Source organism: Myxine glutinosa, chromosome 1 (assembly GCF_964187855.1).
Source record: "Myxine glutinosa chromosome 1, kmMyxGlut1.1, whole genome shotgun sequence".
Taxonomy (NCBI): domain Eukaryota; kingdom Metazoa; phylum Chordata; class Myxini; order Myxiniformes; family Myxinidae; genus Myxine; species Myxine glutinosa.
The window spans coordinates 123,803,401-123,825,673 of record NC_136261.1 but is presented as its reverse complement, the minus strand read 5'-3'; the positions used below and the strand labels follow the sequence as shown (position 1 = coordinate 123,825,673).

Below are 22,273 nucleotides of genomic sequence, written 5' to 3'. Positions count from 1 at the left end.
ATATATATTTATATATATATATATATATATATATATATATATATACATACATATATATATATATATATATATATATATATATATACATACATATATATATATATATATATATATATATATATATATATATATATATATATATATATATATATATACATATATACAGTGCATTCAGAAAGTATTCAGACTCCTTCACTTTTTTCACATTTTGTTATGTTGCAGCCTTATGCTGAAATCGTTTATATTCATTTTTCCCCTCATCAATCTACACTCAATACCCCATAATGACAAAGCGAAAAAAGGATTTTAAAAGTTTTGCAAATTTATTTAAAAGAAGAAACTGAAATATCTCATTGACATAAGTATTCAGACCCTGTGCTATGACACTTGAAATTTAGTTCAGGTGCCTCCCATTTCTCTTGATCATCTTTGAGATGTTTCTACACCTTTATTGGAGTCCACCTGTGGTAAATTCAATTGAATGGACATGATTTGGAAAGGCACACACCTGTCTATATAAGGTCTCACAGCTGACAATGCATATCAGAGCAAAAACTAAGCCATGCGGTCGAAGGAACTGCCTGCAGAGCTCAGAGATAGATTGTGTCGAGGCACAGATCTGGGGAAGCCTACAAAAAAAAATTCTGCTGCATTGAAGGTTCCCAAGAGCGCAGTGGCCTCCATAATTCTTAAATGGAAGAAGTTTGGAAAACCAGGACTCTTCCTAGAGCTGGCCGCCCGGCCAAACTGAGCAATCACGGGAGAAGGGCCTTAGTAATAGAGGTGACCAAGAACCCGATGGTCACTCTGGCTGTGCTCCAGAGATCCTGTGTGGAGATGGGAGAAACTTCCAGAAGGACAACCATCACTGCAACACTCCACCAATCTGGGCTTTATGGCAGAGTGGCCAGACGGAAGCCTCTCTTCAGTGAAAGACACATGCATGCCAAGTTTGGGCTCGATCAGTTCAGCCGTTGTCGAGAAAAAGTGGTTTTAGTGTTTTTCACGAAAAAACAATATGGCGGTCGACACCATGTGACGTATGACTTCGAATTTTTTTGCCTTCTGAGTTTTTTAAACTAAGAATCTGGAAAAAAAAAATCATTTTCGTGGGAGCAAGGGATCTGTTTGTCGAATTCTACCCTCGTAATGTTAGCACTTTTATACTAAATAAACATGTTTTTTGGTCCCATTGAAGAGTTCTTTAGAATGAGCCATTACTCAACTTTTTCCATTGAGCCGTTTCGGAGATATAGAGGGGCAAAGTTGAAGGTGTCTTACAAGATGGCGCCCATACCACGTGACATATGACGTCATAATTAACAGTAAAAAATTATATGTACCTAGCTGATCAATTGATGAAAATTTCCTGTCAATCGGACAAACCTTTGCTGAGAAAATTAATTTTAAAGTTTTCAGAGGTGAAAAATAGGGGTGAAGAATAATAAGAATAACTTTAGCAGATTCAAAAGGTATTCCCATACAATGTAATTGTATGGGAAACCTAATTATGCTTTCATATACTATTTACAGTTTGTTTCTGTCATGTGTACATCAAAGGTTATAAAAGTTCAAAATTGCCCAAGGACTTTATGGACACCCTGTATATATTGTTGCAGTTTTTCCATAAAGGCAAACCCCCTATAGTTAATTGCACGACAACATGTAGCCTGCAGTAGTTAGTCATTTCTAATTGAATGTAAAGATTAGCCCCTTCCCATTGTATAAGAATCGAGACCAATATGCGTTGAAGGTAGGCAGGATTTCAAACCACTGTGTGGTTCAAGGAGGACATTTTGATGTGCAGGAAGGCGTGGCCAAAATAACAGGCCCACGTGACCAATGACGGGTCGGGAACACGTCACCAGCAAGCGACCAATGGGGTGTGAAACCTCCCAGAATGAAAGGGGGAAGGATTACTAAAACCTTCATAGGGGGAGGAGGGATTGAAGGCCAGCACGTGACCAACTTCAGCCAATGGGAGGCTGTGGAACATTCGTGAAGCTTTTCAGGGGTGATAAAAACCCCCGCCCATCGCATTTCCTTCTCTTGCCTTGGTCCGTCTTCGACGACCCTCCCTTGCTCTGGACTCTTGCTCTTGAATTTTGCTGCGCCACGACATCCCTCTTGCATTTTGTGACGACACTCCTGCTCTTGCTTTGTGCTTCGCCGACCGACACCCATCGCTCTTTGCCGATCTCTCGCTCTGATCAGGCTGACCTGCAAGCGTTGGCTTCTCCCGCGACTCACCTTGAAGCTGAAGCTTATCTACCTGCATTGCAGCTTGTGCAACCTGTGGAAGTTCATCGTCCAGATACTTCGTCCAGGCTGCACGTCCGGATCGAGGATCGAACTGCGCGTTGCGCAAACCACGTGGCCACGTTCGAGTCAATCCCAGCACGTACATCTGTACAATAATAACCAGCGTGTTATTCCCTGTCTGTGTGTGAGAGTGTGAAGACACCTGTGGGGTTTATTATTAGGTAAGGATTGATAAGATTGAATCTTCGTCTCTGTTGCTCTGTGCCTTCAAAATAAAAGGCTGTACATTTTGTGTTTCTTTCAAACCTGTTCGGATACGTCTTTTCTCCATTGGCCGAGCATCATCCGAGACCGAATTTGGCTTGAATCAGGTCCATACATCATGTCAGGTAACACCACTTTCCACACCGTGCAAATCCACTCAGCACGCAATAAGGTGTGTGAAAGCAAGGGTTGATCCCCGAGCTCTTCGGTCGCGTGTCTTGAAGGTACTTATGATTATTTGACCAGCAAACTCTTCGGCGCATGGCTGGGAGGTTGGCTATCGGAATTGCTTAGCAATCCATCAATCACGAGTTTAGTCACTCGCGGCTGGAACCGGGGTTTGAGGGGTAACGGGGCATAAACCCACATTTGTACGTCGACGATCACACCATCCACAACAATATTTAATGTTTGCAAGTCTTGGAATATTATGAGTATCTCATTTATAGGACATGAATACCACCCTCATTCATTCTGGTAAGTTGTACACTTTTCTCACCCAAAACATAATTGATTGGAGAGTTCATATAACACGATACCCTGCACAGTGTTCCAGTTTATCCAGGAGGGCCTTGCCATTTGTGGGGATTACATTCTTGAAAATTCCCATGAACCGCAAATTCACAACCTAAGGGGTAAAGGAGATAATAGGGTTAGGTATATCAACTTTACAATTTGTCCAAACTGTAAAAAAAAATTGTCCAAACCTGTCCAAATGTTAATGAACATGTTTTTGCATTGCTTTTATTCTATTTATGTTATTGAATAAAAGACTTCTCAAGAACATAAAATAACGTTAATTTTCTTGAGTTATTATTATTGTTATTATTATTTCATATGCATCCTGTGGCTTCTGATTTCATCATTTCCGGAAGCACGGCCGGCACGGCCATTTACATGTTTGTCTCTGCCAGTCTGCCAGTTTGTCAGATGTCAGTTTGTCTCTGCTATTGCTTTCCCACTGTTTCTAGTAGGCTGGTACTCATGCCAACCTCGAAGGATGACAAGCCGAGTCAACTCACCTGGTGTTTAACAGCAGGACAGGGACTCAAACTCAAGCCCCAAAGATCTTAAGCGAGCACCTTAACCATTAAACTAACACCAAAATCATTTTCCTGTATGAAGAACATAAAATAAAGTTAATTTTCTTGAATTATTAAGATCATAGGATCATGAAATGGGTCGAATTAACATAATAAAATGATTATAAGCTTGATCCAATAATGTGATCGTGATGTTGATGATGGCTACCATAAAAACGAGTTGATGGAGATGATTGGTACATACCCACAGACAGCCTCTTCCTTACCCCGATATACATGCCATGCCCTCTAATGCTATATATCGATATATTGTATCGTTCTTGGAAGTATAATAAAGGATATTTGTTTTATACAGTCTTCAACTATATAATTCAATTTAAATAAAGGTTTAACGACCTATAAATTAACAAGTACAAAAAGTTTTAATTAAAACAAAAACCGCGTCGATGTTACACAATGCCTAGATGCAGCTGTGCCTATAACGTCGATGTTATAGGCACAGGACATTCCTATTGATTCGATTACTTGATGTTATTTTTGTATAAAGTGAAAATATATCTCGGCAATTTCCCGTGTGTGGCGACGAATTTTTAATATATCTCGGCATTTTCCCGTCTGTTATTTCAGGCGGTGTATGACTGACCATGCCGCGATTTAAAAAAATATATATCTCGGCAATTTCCCGTGTGTGGCGACACGTGAACGAAGCTATGCTCCTCTCTCCACATTATTGTGACGACGTATAAATTAAATATTTCATCGTGACGATTGTCATCAAATGGACGAATTTTTAATATATCTCGGCATTTTCCCGTCTGTTATTTCAGGCGGTGTATGACTGACCATGCCGCGATTAAAAAAAATATATCTCGGCAATTTCCCGTATGTGACGACACGTGAACGAAGCTATGCTCCTCTCTCCACATTATTGTGACGACGTATAAATTAAATATTTCATCGTGACGATTGTCATCAAATGGACGAATTTTTAATATATCTTGGCATTTTCCCGTCTGTTATTTCGGGCGGTGTATGACTGACCATGCCGCGATTTAAACAAAATATATATATCTCGGCATTTTCCCATCTGTTATTTCGGGCGGTGTATGACTGACCATGCCGCGATTTAAAAAAAATATATCTCAATGGACTTGAAGTTACAGGCCTTTGAGAATTCATTTCGTTCTATAAAGGGCAACTTTCATCGGATTTTCTTCCCGTTTTTTTTCAACCGAGTCTAAAACTATGTTAGCGACTGTTAAAAATGAAATGATATATCGAATTTGATTTTAAATAAAACTGTGTGAGAGAGGAAGACACCACGGGCCTACAAAACAGGCCTCAAAGCTATGCGAGTTAATAAAATGGTGGATATTTGTTTATATGAAGCCTCTCCCACAATGGGTGGAGCTTTGAGGTTTTGTCTTCTCTGCAAGAACAAGAACAAGAAGAACAACAACAACAACAGCAGAGGGCACTCTATTAGCAGCGTCTGCGACGCGGCTAAAAATAATTCAAGGTTTTACCACTGTGTTCCCGGCGTATATTACACCACCCTATCTAACATGTTCAATTATTTATTCGTGCCTGTTGTTTGTGTCCTTTATGACGTCCTTAAAAACAGCAAATTTCCTGTTTGGAATGATTTTCAATTTTGTTTGACTGTCATGCAGGTAGACATGCAGGTGAAAAAAAATTATCTTGCTCCTCTTTGCGCATGTGTGATTGAATCAAATTCAGAGCCAAAATATGGTAAAACAAAACAGCTGTATTTAACAGCTGTTAAAAAGGTTGTTCATTGATCATAAACTGATAAGATATATGGATGGATGGACGGACAGACGGACATTACCAAATTGCTTAACCGCACTCTTCGATTCACGTGCACGGAGTAATAATATTAGTTTACATGTTCCTTATCTCTCAATCTAATAGTCAGCTGCTTATTGAAATGTGGATGCATTGCATTTCCCTTCATATCTGCAATTCACCGCATTGCAGTGCCAGGAAATCCCCACAAAAACCAACTGTTTTTTATTTTTTAACATACTAATGTTAACATACTAACATACTATTTTAGTTTTAACATACTATTTTTAATAGTATGTTAAATAGTTTTAACATACTATTTTTAAAATAGTTTTAACAATAGTAAAATAGTAAAATAGTTAAAATAGTTTTAACATACTATTTTAACATACTAATGAGCCAGTATGAACAAAAACGGAGCAACGTGTTTGAATGATGAGCTGTGTGTTCGGCATTGTTTCTCATGAACGGCTTGGATTTTCATTGTGTGCCAGGTGCCACCTGCCATCCCGTTTTGACGGGCACGTTTCATTTGCATGGGCACGTCACTTACTTGTGCCTCCTACACAGAAAATTGCAACCTAATTCTACAGGCCATCAAGGGATCAAACATGCAAACAGTTGCAGAATAGATTTGCAAATCAATTGTTTATCAGTTCTGTGAGCATGGAAATTATTTTGGTTTCATTAACGTTAATTATGCGCTATCTGTTTAGTACACAGCCATTGTGGGGTTTGAGCTGATGCATAGATGATGAATCAAGATGTTTGCATGGAAAATCTCCCCATATTTCCAGACATGATAAATCAGCTGGTAAAATGGCATTTACAAGACAATAATCGTTATAATGTTCATAATATCAACAACTACCAATAATGTTGATGCTAATATGTTGGTTTCCCATTATAGAGAACATACCAGGTTTTGCAGTTTCTTTCAAATGTCATGATGGTTTTTACCAATTCCAATTTTTCTCCAACCCCCAACGAGCTTCAGTATCAAAAAGAAGGTGAGGAAAAAATCTGCTGACTGAAAGAAATCTGATAAATCCGCTTGATGTGGTGACTGTATTGAGTATATATCTTCAGGAACAATTGTAGTTTCTTTCATCTTTCCTGCAGAGCTGGATGTGATCACATTGATCTCCAAAAAAATATTGAGATTAAGCGAATTCTGTATTCAATCCTCTGCATCAAGTCGGAAACGATATCTTCACGTTTTACCCTTGTGCAGGCTTTTCCGCACAAGGTAGTACTCATTTCATCTGCCGTGGCTTGAACTTCCTTTCAAAATATAGTCAACTCAAGCCCTGTTCAAAATATTTTGTTGCAACTTTAGTTTCTTTAGTCAAGACAATTAAAATATACAAAAAAAAACAGGCCAAAACAGTTTTCAATTTATTTCTCAATGTAATAAACTTTCATCTCAATGTGCTCTGCCAATTTGTTCTTCAAACAAGCAATGCCTTGACAATACAGATTGTCTGATTGCTCCTTTAGCCATTCATGAATGGTGGAATTCACACGATCATCATCTTGGAACTGTTCACCTTGCAGCTCAGTCGTCTGATGTAGGAACAAATGATAGTCACCTGCGTCGAGGTCTGTTCTGTATGCGGGTGGATGATTCAACTGTTCAAACCCACATTGGTGAATGATGGCCTATGTAACTCTGGCCTCGTGAACTGACAAATGATGGCCTGTGTAACTGGCCTTGTGAACTGGAACATTGTCATGCAGCAGCAGAATATTGTACCATGTATCAACTTCTGCCAGCATTTTTCACAGATGGCTTAATGTAGCCTGGCCAGCAAGTCAGCATAATATTGACCTGTGATCGTAGATTTGTTTGGCATGTAATCGATCAGCAGCACTTCCTTTGAATCTCATGAGATGCCAGACATGTTTTTTTCTGTCTGAGGACTGGCTGTATAACTTTTTTCTGGTTGGAGATGCCCTTGGCTTCCACTGAATTGATTTAGTCCTGGTCTCAGGGTCCAAGTGGTGAACGCATGTCTCATCGCCACTAAACACACTTAACCGAAACTCCATTGATTCAAAATTGAATAGCTCCTACTACTCAAAATTGAATAGCTCCTGCGCATCGTAAGAGGCGACTAAGGGTTGGCGTCAGGAAGGGCATCCGGCCATAAAAACATTGCCTCAAAAAGGGAACCATGATTGTCATGGGGCCCGCAAGGCTAATCCCCACTCTAGTGGGGAAAATGGCCTTAAAATGATCATTCATTCATTCATTCACTCAATATTGGATTCCACTTTCTGGTGGCAATCTTGCACGCTGTGCTTTGAGGACACCTATTTGTCAGAAATCATTGACCTGCCATGTACATTTCAGAAACATGTACCATATTGTACCAATGTACCATACTCTTGACAGAGCATCCGTTTTGCTTAGGCAGTTCCTGGACAGGGGTTAGTCTGAGTGGTTTACCGTTGTCTTCACAGCAATCAGTCAGGGCAAGAACTTGGATTGTATTCAGGTTTCCAGCAATCGCTCGCCTCCTCTGCACGAAATATCCCTTGGGATATTTTGCGTTCACCTACAACCAGCGCTGGTAGATGGGTCCATATATCTATCCATCTCAGGCCACAGATCCAATCTCATTTGGGGGAAGGAAGGAAGGTGACATTTATGTTGGTTTTGAAGCATTTTGTTTCACCGTCGGATGCCCTTCCTGCCACGAACCGGTCCAACTAATTGGCTGTTTTTTAGGACACACCTTCTCCTACTTACTGGATGGCTGGAATCCATTGGCTCCCAGAGGGAGCTCATCCATCCTTTGTCAGGTGTTGTTTTTAGTCCTGCAGGGTGTCACACTGTCACAGTCTTCCTCACCACTGGCAAGCCAATGAGAAAAGTCAGTTTAGTCGCCGACAACCTGACCATGCAGCAGGTAGCGCTAGTTTACATGTTACCAGTGGCAGTCCAAAGAACGACCTGCTATGATCTTTGTATACAATCAATGAACAAGAATGATCGCACTGTGGTCACAACCTGCGACAAAATCTGGTATTACGTAGATTTGGAAATGCGCATTTAAATCACGATTAAAAAATGAACAGAAACATAAGGAAACACACATTTAATGCGTTATTAAAAGATTAACCCGACCCCTCTTTTCCATGTCAACCTACCCACGGTTATATCAGAACGAGATGATTCGTAAAATGGTTACAGATTGCTTAACCCCAACATTCAAAAATTACGTAACACTACATTTTTAGTGATTTCCATAATGTAATGCTTGATTACTGTGCGTTCTGACGGATTTGATTAAAACTTTCTATTATTTGACATATCGTCAGATTTTTCTGGGTCCCTCTTCGTGAGTAATGCTAACCCAAACAAAGCCAATGGAAATGTGAGGCAACACAACTGGGCAGTATACAGTCATGGCCAAAGATATTGGCACGCTTGCAGCTTTTTCAAATAACTCACAATTTTCTCTAAAAATAAGTTTAAATTGACAAAGGTTTTTGGTCTCCACAATTCTTTATTTCACTGTTAATATTACAGAACCTTTGTTTTTGATTCAGAACTTAATATATCCTTTTAAATCAAAAAATAAAAAGAAATGGCATTGACAAAATTATTGACACCCGAGACTTGATATTATAGCACAGCTTTTGGACAAAATAACTGCAGTCAAGCGCTTCCTATATCCATGAATGAGCTTCCTACACTTCTCTATTGGCAGTTTGGCCCACTCTTCTTGTGCAAACTGCCCCAGTTTTCCCACATTTGAAGGGTGCCTTCTCCCAACTGCTGTTTTGAGATCTCCCCACAGGTGTTCAATGGGATTTAGATCTGGACTCATTGATGGCCACTTCAGAACAGCCCAGCATTTTGTCTTGAACCATTCATGGGTGCTTTTTGAAGTGTGTTTGGGGTCATTGTCCTGCTGCAAGACCCTTCGACGGAGACCCAGCTTTCTGACACTGGGTTGAACATTATGCTCCAAATTGACTTTGTAACCTCCTGATTTCATGATGCCATGCACACATTCAAGGCACCCAGTGCCAGAGGCAGCACAGGCAACCCTAAAACATCATTGAACCTCCTCCATGTTTGACTGTAGGGAAGGTGTTCTTTTCTTTGAATGCTTCATTTTTTTTCTGTAAACATAGAGATGATGTGCTTTACCAAAAAGCTCTAATTTGGTCTCATCTGTCCACAGGACATTCTCCCAGAAGGATTTTGGCTTGTTCCTGTACGTTTTAGCAAAATCCAATCGGGCTTTCCTGTGTGTGTGTGTGTGTGTGTGTGTGTGTGTGTGTGTGTGTGTGTGTGTGTGTGTGTGTCTCTCTCTGTCTCTCTGCCTCTCTCTCAGCAGTGGGTCCTCCTGGGTCTCCTACCATAGAACCCCCTTTCATTGAGTTGGTGACGGATAGTGCGAGTTGAAACTGCCGTACCTTGTGTCTGAAGGTCAGCTTAAATCTGTTTGGCAGTTGATTAAGGTGCTTTCTCCACAATTCAAACAATCCTTCACTGCAATCTTCGATTAAGTTTTCTCTTGCGGCCACGTCCAGGTAGGTTGGCTGCAGTGCCATGGGAAATAAACTTCCTGATAACATTGCGTACAGTGGACACAGGAACATAAAGGTCTCTGGAGATGGACTTGTAGCCTTGAGATTGTCCATGTTGGCTACAATATTGTGTCTGACCTCCTCAGACAATTATCTGCTTTTCTTTCTTTTCTCCATGCTCATTGAGGTACACACTGTGACACAAAACAGCAGAATGACTCCTTTTCTCCATTCAAGCTGGTTGAATGAGTGGTTTTTATATTGCAGGCACCTGCAACTCACCACAGGTGAGTTCAATTCCAAAGTAGAGGTGAATCACTTTCTTGAAATCTAATTATTTCTAACACCTTCTAAAAGGTGCCAATGATATTGTTCGGGCCATTTTAGGATTCCTGTGTGGAATAAGCGAAGATTTATACATTCTTTTCAGCGTTTTTGTTTTGTTTCACTGCAAATCAAAGAAATACATATGTGGATACCAAAATATTTTTTAATTTCAACAATTTGTGGAAGAAATAGTGATTATTTGAAAAAGGTGCAAGTGTGCCAATGTTGTTGGCAACCACCAACCACAGACCTACCGTTCCATGAGAACCTCCCACAGTCATCACAATCACTACACAATTATGCTATCACCCATACATAGGTAAGCAACCTCCGAGTCCTGCCAGACTCCCTGTACCCCCACAATGTCCAATACATCTAGGTATATATAGAGAAGAATTTTAACCTATCGACCTCTGCTCTGATTCTGGGAGGTGCCAGAAACCCGAGCCAAGTCATACCAAAGACTTTAAAATGGTGCATGCTGCCCCCTTGCTTGATTATGGGCATTTAAAAAGAAAAGAGCACAAACAATCCCCCGAGGTTGGCAAACCAGGGGAGGAGGAAATTCCTCCTTATAAAATGCCGCGCTGAGTGTGTTGAGAAAGACGGCGCCAATGATGTGACGTCACTATTACCGAGAGTGCCCCAGGAAGGGATTCTTAGAGAGTACATCTTTTATATTCTTAGTACTACATTATTTTAGACATACTCACATTCTAATAGTACGTACTTTATAGACATACCGATGGCACTTCCCCCAAACTCAGTAGCTATGTTTATCTTGTCTAACAATCCTGTATTGTTTCGTGTATTTGTTTGTATATCCATGTGTGCGAGATGTGTATGTGTGGTCTCTCCACTACAAGCCTTTGATCCTGTTAAAAAGAAGAATAAAAAAAGATGTATGAGACTGTAATTTCCCGATCTATAAGCACATCCAAGATGCTTGAAACTCAATCATAGGCTGGGTGTTGGACTGGTGAATACATGATGTGTGCATGAATCAAGGTGGAGTATCAAAAATATACACAACTTGAAAAAGCAATTAGAGATTGCAGACCCTCACCACAACTTGATTGTGTGGTGTTTTTGTGGTTTTGTGTGCTGTATTGTGTGTGCTTGTGTGTATGTGGGTCTAGATCTAGAAGATGCATTGACGACGTCGGTTTATGTTCATACAGCGGACAAACAAACCATTTCGGTATTATTGTATAGATTCACATTCTAATAATCTGTATGTTATAGATGTAAACATGTTTTGTACTTTCTAGAGTCCAGACATATGCACGTTCTAATAGTACGTACTTTATAGACGTACTCATATGTTTAATAATACATCTTTTTCGACATAATCACGTTTGAATAGTACGTACTTTATAGACGTACTCATATATTTAATAATACATCTTTTTCGACAGACTCACGTTTGAATAGTACGCACTTTATAGATGTACTCACATTCTAATAGTACGTACTTTATAGATGTACTCATATGTTTAATAATACATCTTTTTCGACATACTCACGTTTGAATAGTATGTACTTTATAGACGTACTCATATATTTAATAATACATCTTTTTCGACAGACTCACGTTTGAATAGTACGCACTTTATAGATGTACTCACATTCTAATAGAACGTACTTTATAGATGTACTCACATTCTAATAGAACGTACTTTATAGATGTACTCACATTCTAATAGAACGTACTTTATAGATGTACTCGCATTTAATTGTAAATATTCTATATAGGTACTCGGTTGAACTGGGATAACATGTAATGCTGGCAACCACCAGATGGCATCTGTGGCCTACATTCATACATTATGTGCACACAGATGAAAAAGAAAAGAAAAACGTCATGCAGAGCACGATACTTGCAAAATTCATGAAACAAATTTGACCATAAAAATGTGTGTATATTTCACTAATGTACAAATACTAATGAGGTTGAATTAAAGGACCAAATATGAAAATCCTCTTCCAATTTCAGATAAATCAGATGAAAATTGAGGATTTTAGAAATTCAGCATATGTTGACCTCTTGACCTTTAGACCTCAAAAATAATTGGTGGTTGAATGTAGTGACCTGGTAATGCAAATACTTTTCAAATTTCAAATCAATCTGATGAAAATTGCGGATTTTAGAAATTGCACCTAAGTTGTTGACCTTTGACCTCTGTTGACCTTTTGGCCTACATTGACCTCAAATAATTCGAAGTTGAATACAATGACCAAATATGCAAATCCTCCTTAAATGTCAAGTCAATTGGTAGAAAATTGTCAATTTTAGAAATTCTGCCTATGTTTCCTGTGTGTGACATGTGTGACCTTTTAGCCTAAATTTACCTCAAAGTAAATAGACTTCTTCCTCATTACCAACTCTACCATTTGGTGGAAGTTTAGTGAAGATCCGTTTAGAATTGTGACCTGTAGGGAATTATAGGTGAGCGGACAGACAAACAACCTAACCGAACCGATCAACATAATTAGCCAAATTTATTTTGCCAAGTAACAAATGGACCCAAAAGCAAAACCTCTGGCAAGGGTACCAATAATTGTTATTACCACAATTTTACTGCATCATGATTAAACTAAGTTAGAGTTATAAAATCAAGCACTTTTGGTTGGCGTCTTGCCATCCCATCCGAGCAAATGGCTCAAGATGCTCGATCCTTTGGTGAAAACGCCATTCACTGTGCTGATTTATCCGAATGCCTTTTCAATTCAAGTAAAAGTACACTTTTGTCTGCAAATATTATTGTCCTGTCTGTGTTACAAGTACAAGCTTTCCTTGAGCCTTTGCTACCGTTGAAATATAAAATAATGTTATCGCAAATATAAAGGGCCAGCCCATGGAAATGTGCCCAAGTGAATACAAAACCACAATGCATTCTTGATTTTCCATTCTATAGACCATGAACAAAAGGCAAATGGCAACAAATGAGCCAATTTATAAAAAAAAATCTAAGTGGCTAACATAAGCAAACACTAATGAGCAAATACGTTTTGTGCTCAATGACTAGTTTTTAAGTTTGAATTGAATGTAAAATATATATGGGTGTAAATGCTTGAGCTTTAAAGTACTAAATTTGTCTTTCAGAGATCACCTTTGATATCCAATCAAATGATGCTGCCTGAGTTTGAACACATACAGAGAAACTCGGGAGTGAGACTTGATTGCTTTTGAGTGCAAACGGCAGACAACTCTTTGATACTGTGCTTGGAATTTAAAGTATTGGGATCTGGACAGACCATCGCTGATGAAACCTGATTCTATGAAATTTTAAATTGAAAATGAGAATTAAAGTAAAATTTGATGATTCTAATAAAAATTGTGAATGATAAATTAATAAAAATTAATAAAAATTGATAAGATTAATAAAATTAATAAATAGAAATTAATAAAAATTAAAGCTGATGAAACCTGATTAGATGAAATTAAAAAAATAAAATTAAAGTCAAATTTGATAATTTTAATAAAAATTATTAATAAGAAATTAATAAAAATTAATAAAAATTAATAAAATAAATAAATAGAAATTAATAAAAATTCAAGCTGATGAAACATCGCTGATGAAACCTGATTAGATGAAATTTAAAATTTAGGATTAAAGTAAAATTTGAAAATTTTAATAAAAATTATTAATAATAAATTAATAAAAATTAAAGCTAATGAAACATCGCTGATGAAACCTGATTAGATGAAATTTAAAATTTAGAATTAAAGTAAAATTTGATAATTTTAATAAAAATTATTAATAATAAATTAATAAAAATTAAAGCTGATGAAACATCGCTGATGAAACCTGATTAGATGAAATTTAAAATTAAAGTAAAATTTGATAATTTTAATAAAAATTATTAATAATAAATTAATAAAAATTTTAGCTGATGAAACCGCTGAAGCATCGCTAAAAAGTTTATGTGGCTAGACTCTAGTCGATCCGAGTTCTCAGCTTGTGTAGGTTTGCAGTTCTGCTTTTCTTGTTGAAGCCAATCTTGCTTTATTTTACAAAATTGAATTATATCATTGTATATCTTCGAGAACACTGTTTTTTTAATGGAGACATGAAACTACAGTATAGTTATGCCATGTGGTTAAAATTTGCCTTTGGTAGTTAAACATAATAAAGCCCTTATATAAAGAGACCACCTCTCCATTGTATGTGGTACTCCTCTATGTGGTAGCCTGTTGGAATTCCTAACAAGCTTTCCAAAAGGACCTCCTTTGATTTCAAAATTGCATCGTGTCTGCATGACTTTAATGGACTCAAGAGATGAAAGAGCAAAAAAGGATTTGCAATAAATTAATTATTTTGGCCTGGTGTTGGCTTAGCGGTTAGGGTGCCGGCTTGGGATCCTAGGATCCTGGGTTCGAATCCCGGTGGATCGCTGAATTAACGCCAGGGGGGTTGACTCAGCCTGTCATCCTTCCGAGGTCGGCAAATTGAGTACCAGCTTGCTGGGATGAATGGTCACGGTGTGTACCCCGATTTAGAATAGGTACACCGTATCCCTGCGCATCGTAAGAGCGTGCCCAAGGGTTGGCGTCAGGAAGGGCATCCGGCCATAAAAACATTGCCTCACACAGGGAACCATGATTGTCATGGGGCCAGCAAGGCTAACCCCGCTCGAGCGGGGAAAATGGCCTTAAAAACGACCATTCATATATTTCTGGTATATTAATTGTGTTACTCATCAGGCCCTGTGCTAATCATATCCTTCTCACTGACATCTATTTCACCTTTTCTAACCCCAACTCTGTCCCCTTCTCCTTCGTGCCACCTCCTCAAAGGAAAGTCTCTGGAGTAATTTGTGTTCATCAAAAAGCCTTTCAGGCCTGCGATCATTCAGCGCCGTGGTGCCCTGCGCTCAACTGTCTGACTGAAGCTGCTTTCGCTGAACTCGGCTGTGCGGAATCCGCGCAGCGCTGATTCAAATTTGTGAGTCCCTTTCTATTTCTTCACAGCCCACACTATAATGTCATCCGTACTTTTTATAAGCACTTATTATGGAAACAGGAAGTACTCATCATCTCGTATTCAAAATCCAAACACGTAATTTGCTGAGTTTGAACATTTGAAGTGAATTTCGGTTATAATTCTCAGAAAGCATTATTTCTATCATCACAATCACCATTCCAATTTCATTTGTGAATATATTTGTCCTGCTATTCCAATCAAAAGCTAACTGAGACCTTGAAAATATGTGCAAGTAAAGACTATCAAGGTCAGCAGAAAATATAAAATAATTTTGTTCCATAAAAGACTTTTGGATCCATAAAAGGTTGCTATCTAAACTCAGAGGATATAGCATCGGACTGTGTTTCTCAGCCGGATTTACCAGACGACCCACCCGTCCACCCAGTATTCGGTCACCGCGACCCCCTGATATTCCCTGCAAGGGTTGAAAAAAAAAAAAACAGGAATGGGGATTTTGAAAAAAACCCACTTTACTTGCAAAATACCAGATTTATTCAAATGGTGTTTTTTAAATCAGGTGGGAAAAACTGGGCTGGACCAGGTAGTGCCAACATTGATTACAGGAGTAACAAAAGGGCCTTTTTGCACACGTGTTAATTTTGGGACGAGTCTTGCTCAGCACACATTGTTGCTCGCTCTCAACATCGATCAGCCCTTTTCAGCTTTAGTTTCGATCACTATCAAGCTTGAGAATGCAAGTTCACATCAATAAGTAGTTGGGAATATCACTCGGACTTGTGCAACTACTTCCTGACAATGTCTTCCAGGGGGGTCGCAAGACAGCTTGCGACCCCACTGGAAACCCACTAATGGCCCCCTTGGAGGTCACGACTCAACATCATTTGAGAAACACTGGCATAGGACATTAATAGACTTAGAAAAGCACAACTTAAAAAAAAAAAAACCCTAAAGAGAGACAAGGCAGTAAATACACATGTTCAGATGGAAGGTAGTAAATGTATTGGAGTAGTGCAAGGGCCAGTTCTAGATCAGTTTCTCTTTTAATTAATATCTTATCGAGTTTTCTAGTTCCATCAAGTCCTGTCCACCTTCTGGTGACATTCATGATCAGTTTCTATAAACATCGCTATTCTGCACTGCTTCCCGAAGCTCTGGCAGAAACAGCTTGGTTGCAGCCTTCACTGCATCCATTCAGCATACACAAGGTCTGCCTCTTCCTCTTCTTCCCTCAACCCTACACAACATAGTTAATTTCTCAAAACTATCATTCTCTGCATGCATGATGTGTCTAAACTATGACAGTTTCTGTTTTAACGTCAGCCCTACTAATGTACATGGTGTCTAATTTCTTCAAGTACTGATTTGTTTGTTCTTCTTGCAGTTGATGGAATTTTTAACATTCATCTCCAAGAAAACATTTCAAAACAGTCAATTTTCTTCCTTTCTTTCTTTTTCACTATCCACGACTCACATCCATACATTGCAATTGGAAATACCAGAGCATTCACCAGTCACCTCCTGGTTTGTTTTGTCACATCTTTGTCTTTCCAGATCTTTTTCAATGATGACATCGCGGTTCTTCCTGATAACAGTCTGTTATTTTCTCCCCTACATTCTCCACTCAATTCAATCTTAGAACCCAGGAAGATGAAACTTTCCACTATTTCCACAAGATCGTCTCCAAATCTGCACACGACAATCTTCTCAGTTGACAAGATTTTAGTTTTTATAAGGTTTAAATAAAGAGCAGCGTTTTCACTTTCCTTCTTCACTGTTTTTAGCAGTTTCAGCAAGTCCTCTTTATTTTCTGCCAACAGAGTGGTATCATCAGAATACCTTAGATTGTTGATACATCTTCCTCCAATCCTGACTCCAGCCTATGTGTCATCCATGTCAGATTTCCTCATGATGGACTCACTATACAGATTGAATAAGTAGGGGGAGAGAATGGACCACTTTTCCAATTCCAAACCATTCTGTCTCTCCATACTTTGTTCTTACTGCATGTAGCATCTTGTTTAGAGTACAGGCTTCTTATCAGACATATCAGGCACTTTAGGGTGCCCCCATTTCTCCACATTAATTCATGATCAACACAATCAAATGCTTTGCTGTAATCCCTAAAACAAATCCCTAAAAGCTTTTCCATGATCCACTTCATACAGTCACGTGAAAAAGTAAGTACACCTCGTGTAAAGTTTTGACTTTTTCAACATATTTCAACATACAGCTATTTGATCTTTATTTCAACAATATTGATAGATAAAGGTGATATAATATAACAAATATCATGAAACATTTACATTTTGTAGTCCATTGTATAATTTATATAAACATAAATGCAAATTTCGCGTGTGGAAAAAGTAAGTACACCCTTGATCTCTTGATGTGTCTTTGGTTTAATGTCTCATCTTCTGTCTGCAATATTTATTACCTCTTCTGACACCTTTCATCCTTCCTTCTGCTTACTTTTGAGAAGTTGTTTTTGACTTCTTCTTTTAGTCTCCAACCTCATGCGACAATTCATCTGCCATTCTGTCAACCAAGTCGAACTCTGAAAAGTTTTTTTTTTTTTTTTTTTATACTTTTACTACCCTGCGCTCGCTCGCGAAGGGCAGGGTTAAGCATTCGGGTCCGTCCGTACGTCGTACGTACGTGCGTGTCTGCATTTTAAAAATTCATTTTCTCGGCAACCGTTGGTCCGATTGACATGAAATTTTCACCATAGGAGGGACTCCTCCTGTAGAATATTTTAGTGAATATTATGACGTCGAAGGTCACGTGGTACGGGCGCCATCTTGGAAAAACCAAAACATTTGCACCTCTATATCTCAAAAACCGCTGCAAAGAAATAATTGAGACAGGTCTCATTGCAAAGAACTCTCCATGCGGAATAACATATGTGAATGATGACGTCACAGGTGCCACCGTTATGACGTCATAATTCGACAAGTAAAAAAACTTTATCCGATCAGGATGAAATTTCTTGAGCATCTTCTCGGTATAATTTGATGCAGAAATCAAATTATAATGGCGTCATAGGTCATGTGGTTCGGACGCCATATTGTTTTGAGTGAAAAACCACTAAAATCCAATTTTCTCCTAAACGACTGAACAGATTGAGGCCAAACTTTGCAGGCACAATCGCATACCCATGACGAACAAAAAAGTCAACGAGAATGACGTCATGTGTCACATGGTTTTGGCGTTATGACGTTTTTAAGAATAAACTTTTAAAACCAAGCTCCTCCCTCATTTGTGATCCTATCGAGGGGAAACTTCACAGCTGTGTTCAGCATATCAGTCTACTAAAATCACCGTTTGGAATTTGCGATAGGTCACGTGGTTTGGCAGATATAAATAATTAAAAGAAAATATTAAAACATTTATAACTCTGGAACCGCTTCCTTTGATCGACGTGAAACTTTATATTTTAGTAGAGGTAATGAAGTGTAACATGTGTGCAAAGTTTCAAGACGATTGGATGTACGTACGGTCTGGAAGCTAGAAGTTGTTATTGCGTGAATAAGAAGAGTCTTCTGGAGTGGGCATGGAATTAATTATCACACTGCAAATGATGAGCAGGCAAAGTACGGAGCGACCTCACGGGGTCATTTTGACCTCAAATAAAATTCTGATTTCAGATTTGTCAATCGCTGACGTATATTAACACACGACCAAAACAGATTTGGTGAAATTCCGACGATTTTTGACGAAAATATAACATTTGTGTCTGCATTTCAGTAAAGTAAAGTGTGTACCATGTCAGCATTTTAAAAATTGAAACGTGGCTCATTGTAAATAACTCCATATGGGGAATAGGTGTTGTTAACGATGACGTCATTTGTGCCATAATTATGATGTCATAATTCGACAGGGACAACGCTTAGTCTGATCAGTTTGAAATGTATTGAGCATGATCTATGCAACAATTATTTAGAGAATATAAATGTATGATGTCATCGCTCACGTGGTCTGGCAGCCATATTGGATCAAAAAAAAAGAAACGTTCAAAAATAGAAGAGTTGGCTCACCAAGTTGACTGCGCAGGGTAAGTATTTTATGAATAGCATCTAGTTACATATTTGTTAGATACGGTTTCAAGGTCAAATCTGGTAATGATCTGGTTGATGATTATTTTCACCTTTCTCAATTTGACTCGTAGTTTTGTCACAAGGAGTTCATGATCTGTCCTACAGTCTGCACATAGTATAGCATTTCAAGATTGCACAGCACTTCTCCATCTCCATCTTCTATTGAGTAGAATGTGGCCTATCTGATTTCTTTGTTGGCATGCAGGTGAAGTCCATACGTATCGTCAGATAAAGTCCATGATTAAGTTGTTTGAACCATGTATTTGCAATTACGAGCTCATTCTCCACACAAAAATCCAGCATTTGCTCCCCTGGCTCATTTTGGATCCCAAGTCTATACTTTGCTGGAATCCCTGGTGCTCCTGCTTCTTCAATTTTTGCATTCCAGTCTCCCATAATAAATCAAAGATCTCCCTTTGGCACCTGTTCTACCAGTTCCTGCAACTTTCCATAAACTTCTTCATGTTTCCTTCATCTGCTGCAAAGGTTGGAGCATATATATTTGAATGATGGTGGTGTTCAATTGATATCCTTTTAACTTCACTGATGTATTAATACATCATTGACTGGGTTGTATATCAGTACTGGCTCTGCAGTCTTTTTGCAAATCACTCCCACTCCATTCCTCTTATAGAATTCGTGACCAGACATTGTTATCGTCGGATTGAAACTGCCCCAAACCAGTCCATCCAAGTTCACTTATCCACACAATTTCAGTTCTTGTCCTCTCCATTACATTTGATGGAGAGGTGGTTTGCCTCTCCATCAAATGTCCTGAGATTTTGGCCTCTTTATTACATTTGATTTTCCCTAATTCATTGTCCTTCCAGTCCACGTTCCAATTTTGTGAACATTAAAGAAGTTTAGAGTACGACTTTCAGTTCTGGCGACCTCGGCGACTGAATTTCCTTTGCGTGTTTGATTTAGTCCCGTCATAACGGCAAGTCCTACTCATCAAAACACTTTCCTCTTCCCCAGAAGTTATTTGGGGGGTTTCAAGCCTGGGGTGGGGGATTAGGAGGGGGGCTCATCATCTGGCACCATAGTTTTATCTCTTGGATTTCTGATCATCATTGTTTTCTTGGCATGTACAGAAATGATTTGTTATTGCATTCTTGGGGCAGTGTCGACTCCAGATGGGTGATCCAAGCGTTGTTCTCAATAAAATAATCCTCTACCTAGCATCAAGGCCATGCAGCCATTACTGGCAAAATGTGCCATTACTGGCATGGCCTTCCACCACTTGCTCCCATGGCTTCATGCAACTCTGATCAGGAGACTAAAATGGGGTAGTACACCTTTCACAAGGGTGGCTCACAGGTTAATGAATGCAAAAGCCACCTCATTTACGAAGGATTGCTGCCATTACCCTGTTAAACCCTTAGCCTTTGGTTTTAAAACCCGAACTGCAAGACAGCCGTGAATTTGGATTCAAAACTTTCTTCTCGTAGATGAGCTGCCTACCTAGGTTATGTGCCCCATCTGCCCGAAGCAACTAGTTCCAAAGTGCCAGTGATTCACCTTTCACCTCCACACCTGTTATTGAAACAAGCCCACCATGGGAAGGCTGGCATAAGCCTGGACTGTCAGAGGTTGTTTGAGGCGCTGAGCCGTTGGTTTACTTTATAAACCTCCAGAGCTTATACCCCTTGAATCCATATAAATTACATTAATAAAGGGGGTTTGGATTATAATGTATAAACCTGCTGATCACACCTGTTGTGTGCCAGACGAGTGTCATGAAGCCCAAAATATTCCGATACAGAGACAAGGAGACACTGACAAGGGTGAATGGAGAAGACGGCATGGCAGACTCTTTATTTCCACGTACATAGACATTTAGCTGACATCACCAGCTCGCATCACAGGATTCCTCACTTCTACATAAAATCAATTAACATTTAAAAAACGAGTCGACATCTATATCTTTTGTCAAAACCAGTTCCACAAATAAGCGATGTTTAGCTAACAATGGCAGGTTAACATTTGCCATTAGCCATCACACAGATAATTATAACCTACTGTTATTTTTTGTATACAGAATCGAGGCTCGTGTAAGAGCTAACACATTGAACATGAAAACATGCACAGACACACAAAACATGCAATGAAGGGAGCGGGAGACAAGAGGGGGAGAGAGAGGGAGGCACACAAGCACAACAACAGAAGAGAACAGGGACGCCGGTAGATCTGTGGAAGGGGGAGGTCTGGGGGAGGAGGGAGTGGTACATGGTACAAAGCAAATGAACACTTCTAGGAATTTCAGGAAAGAAGTTCGGGATTTAAAGAGGCGGATTTGGGGCGTTTTAACGGGGGTAGAAAAGATCAAGGGTTTGGATGGGGGAAGATAAGAGATGGTGGTGAACAGCTGTTTTCAAGACCTGGAGGGAGGAGATGATTTGAACAGAGTGTGGGAGTTTGTTCCAGAGGCGGGAGAAAAGAGGAATGAAGGAGTGAAGGTGAGCAGAGAGTCTTGATTTTGGCAATTTCACCATAAGAGGGTTGCTGACAGATCTTGTGCGACCTTCAGGAATATTTGGGGGACTGAACACACAGAGAGCTAGGGGAGCAAGGCCAGAGATATCTGTTATGCTTCAAATACTATTTCACCATCACAAATAAAGTTGTTAGCATGCTTGATAATTTTGCTTGACCCTATAAGCGAAGTTGGTGGATGCGTGTACTCAGACCTTATATGAGGCCTAATATGACCAGATGATTGTGACTGCCCAGAATCACAATAGGATGTCAGGATGACTTAGAGGTTTGTACACTCGCCTCTGAGCTGTCTCGCCTGGGTTTGAATCTCGGTCAACTATAAAATGCCATCCCAGTGTTTTACAAGCAGGGGGATGCATCATTGTGTGTGCCGTCCCTCAGATGGACATTAAACTAGGTGTCCCGTCGGCCGACATTAGTCGGTGGATGTTAAAAATCCCACGGTGTCCTTTGCGCAGAGTAGATAAGCTTATGCCGG

The 22,273-nt window shown here is 39.3% G+C and overlaps 1 protein-coding gene across 2 annotated transcripts in view; it reads left to right on the top strand.

Moving 5' to 3' along the window:
- The window catches only part of LOC137427978 (synaptotagmin-9-like), a 218,062-nt gene that overhangs the window by 172,837 nt on the left and 22,952 nt on the right, over positions 1 to 22,273 (top strand). For both annotated transcript variants that reach the window (XM_068117857.2, XM_078776706.1), the window contains exon 7: positions 15,055 to 15,202. In XM_068117857.2, coding sequence (XP_067973958.2) covers positions 15,055 to 15,147 — 93 coding nt within the window. In that variant the 3' untranslated portion in view covers positions 15,148 to 15,202. The remainder of the gene's footprint in view (positions 1 to 15,054; positions 15,203 to 22,273) is intronic.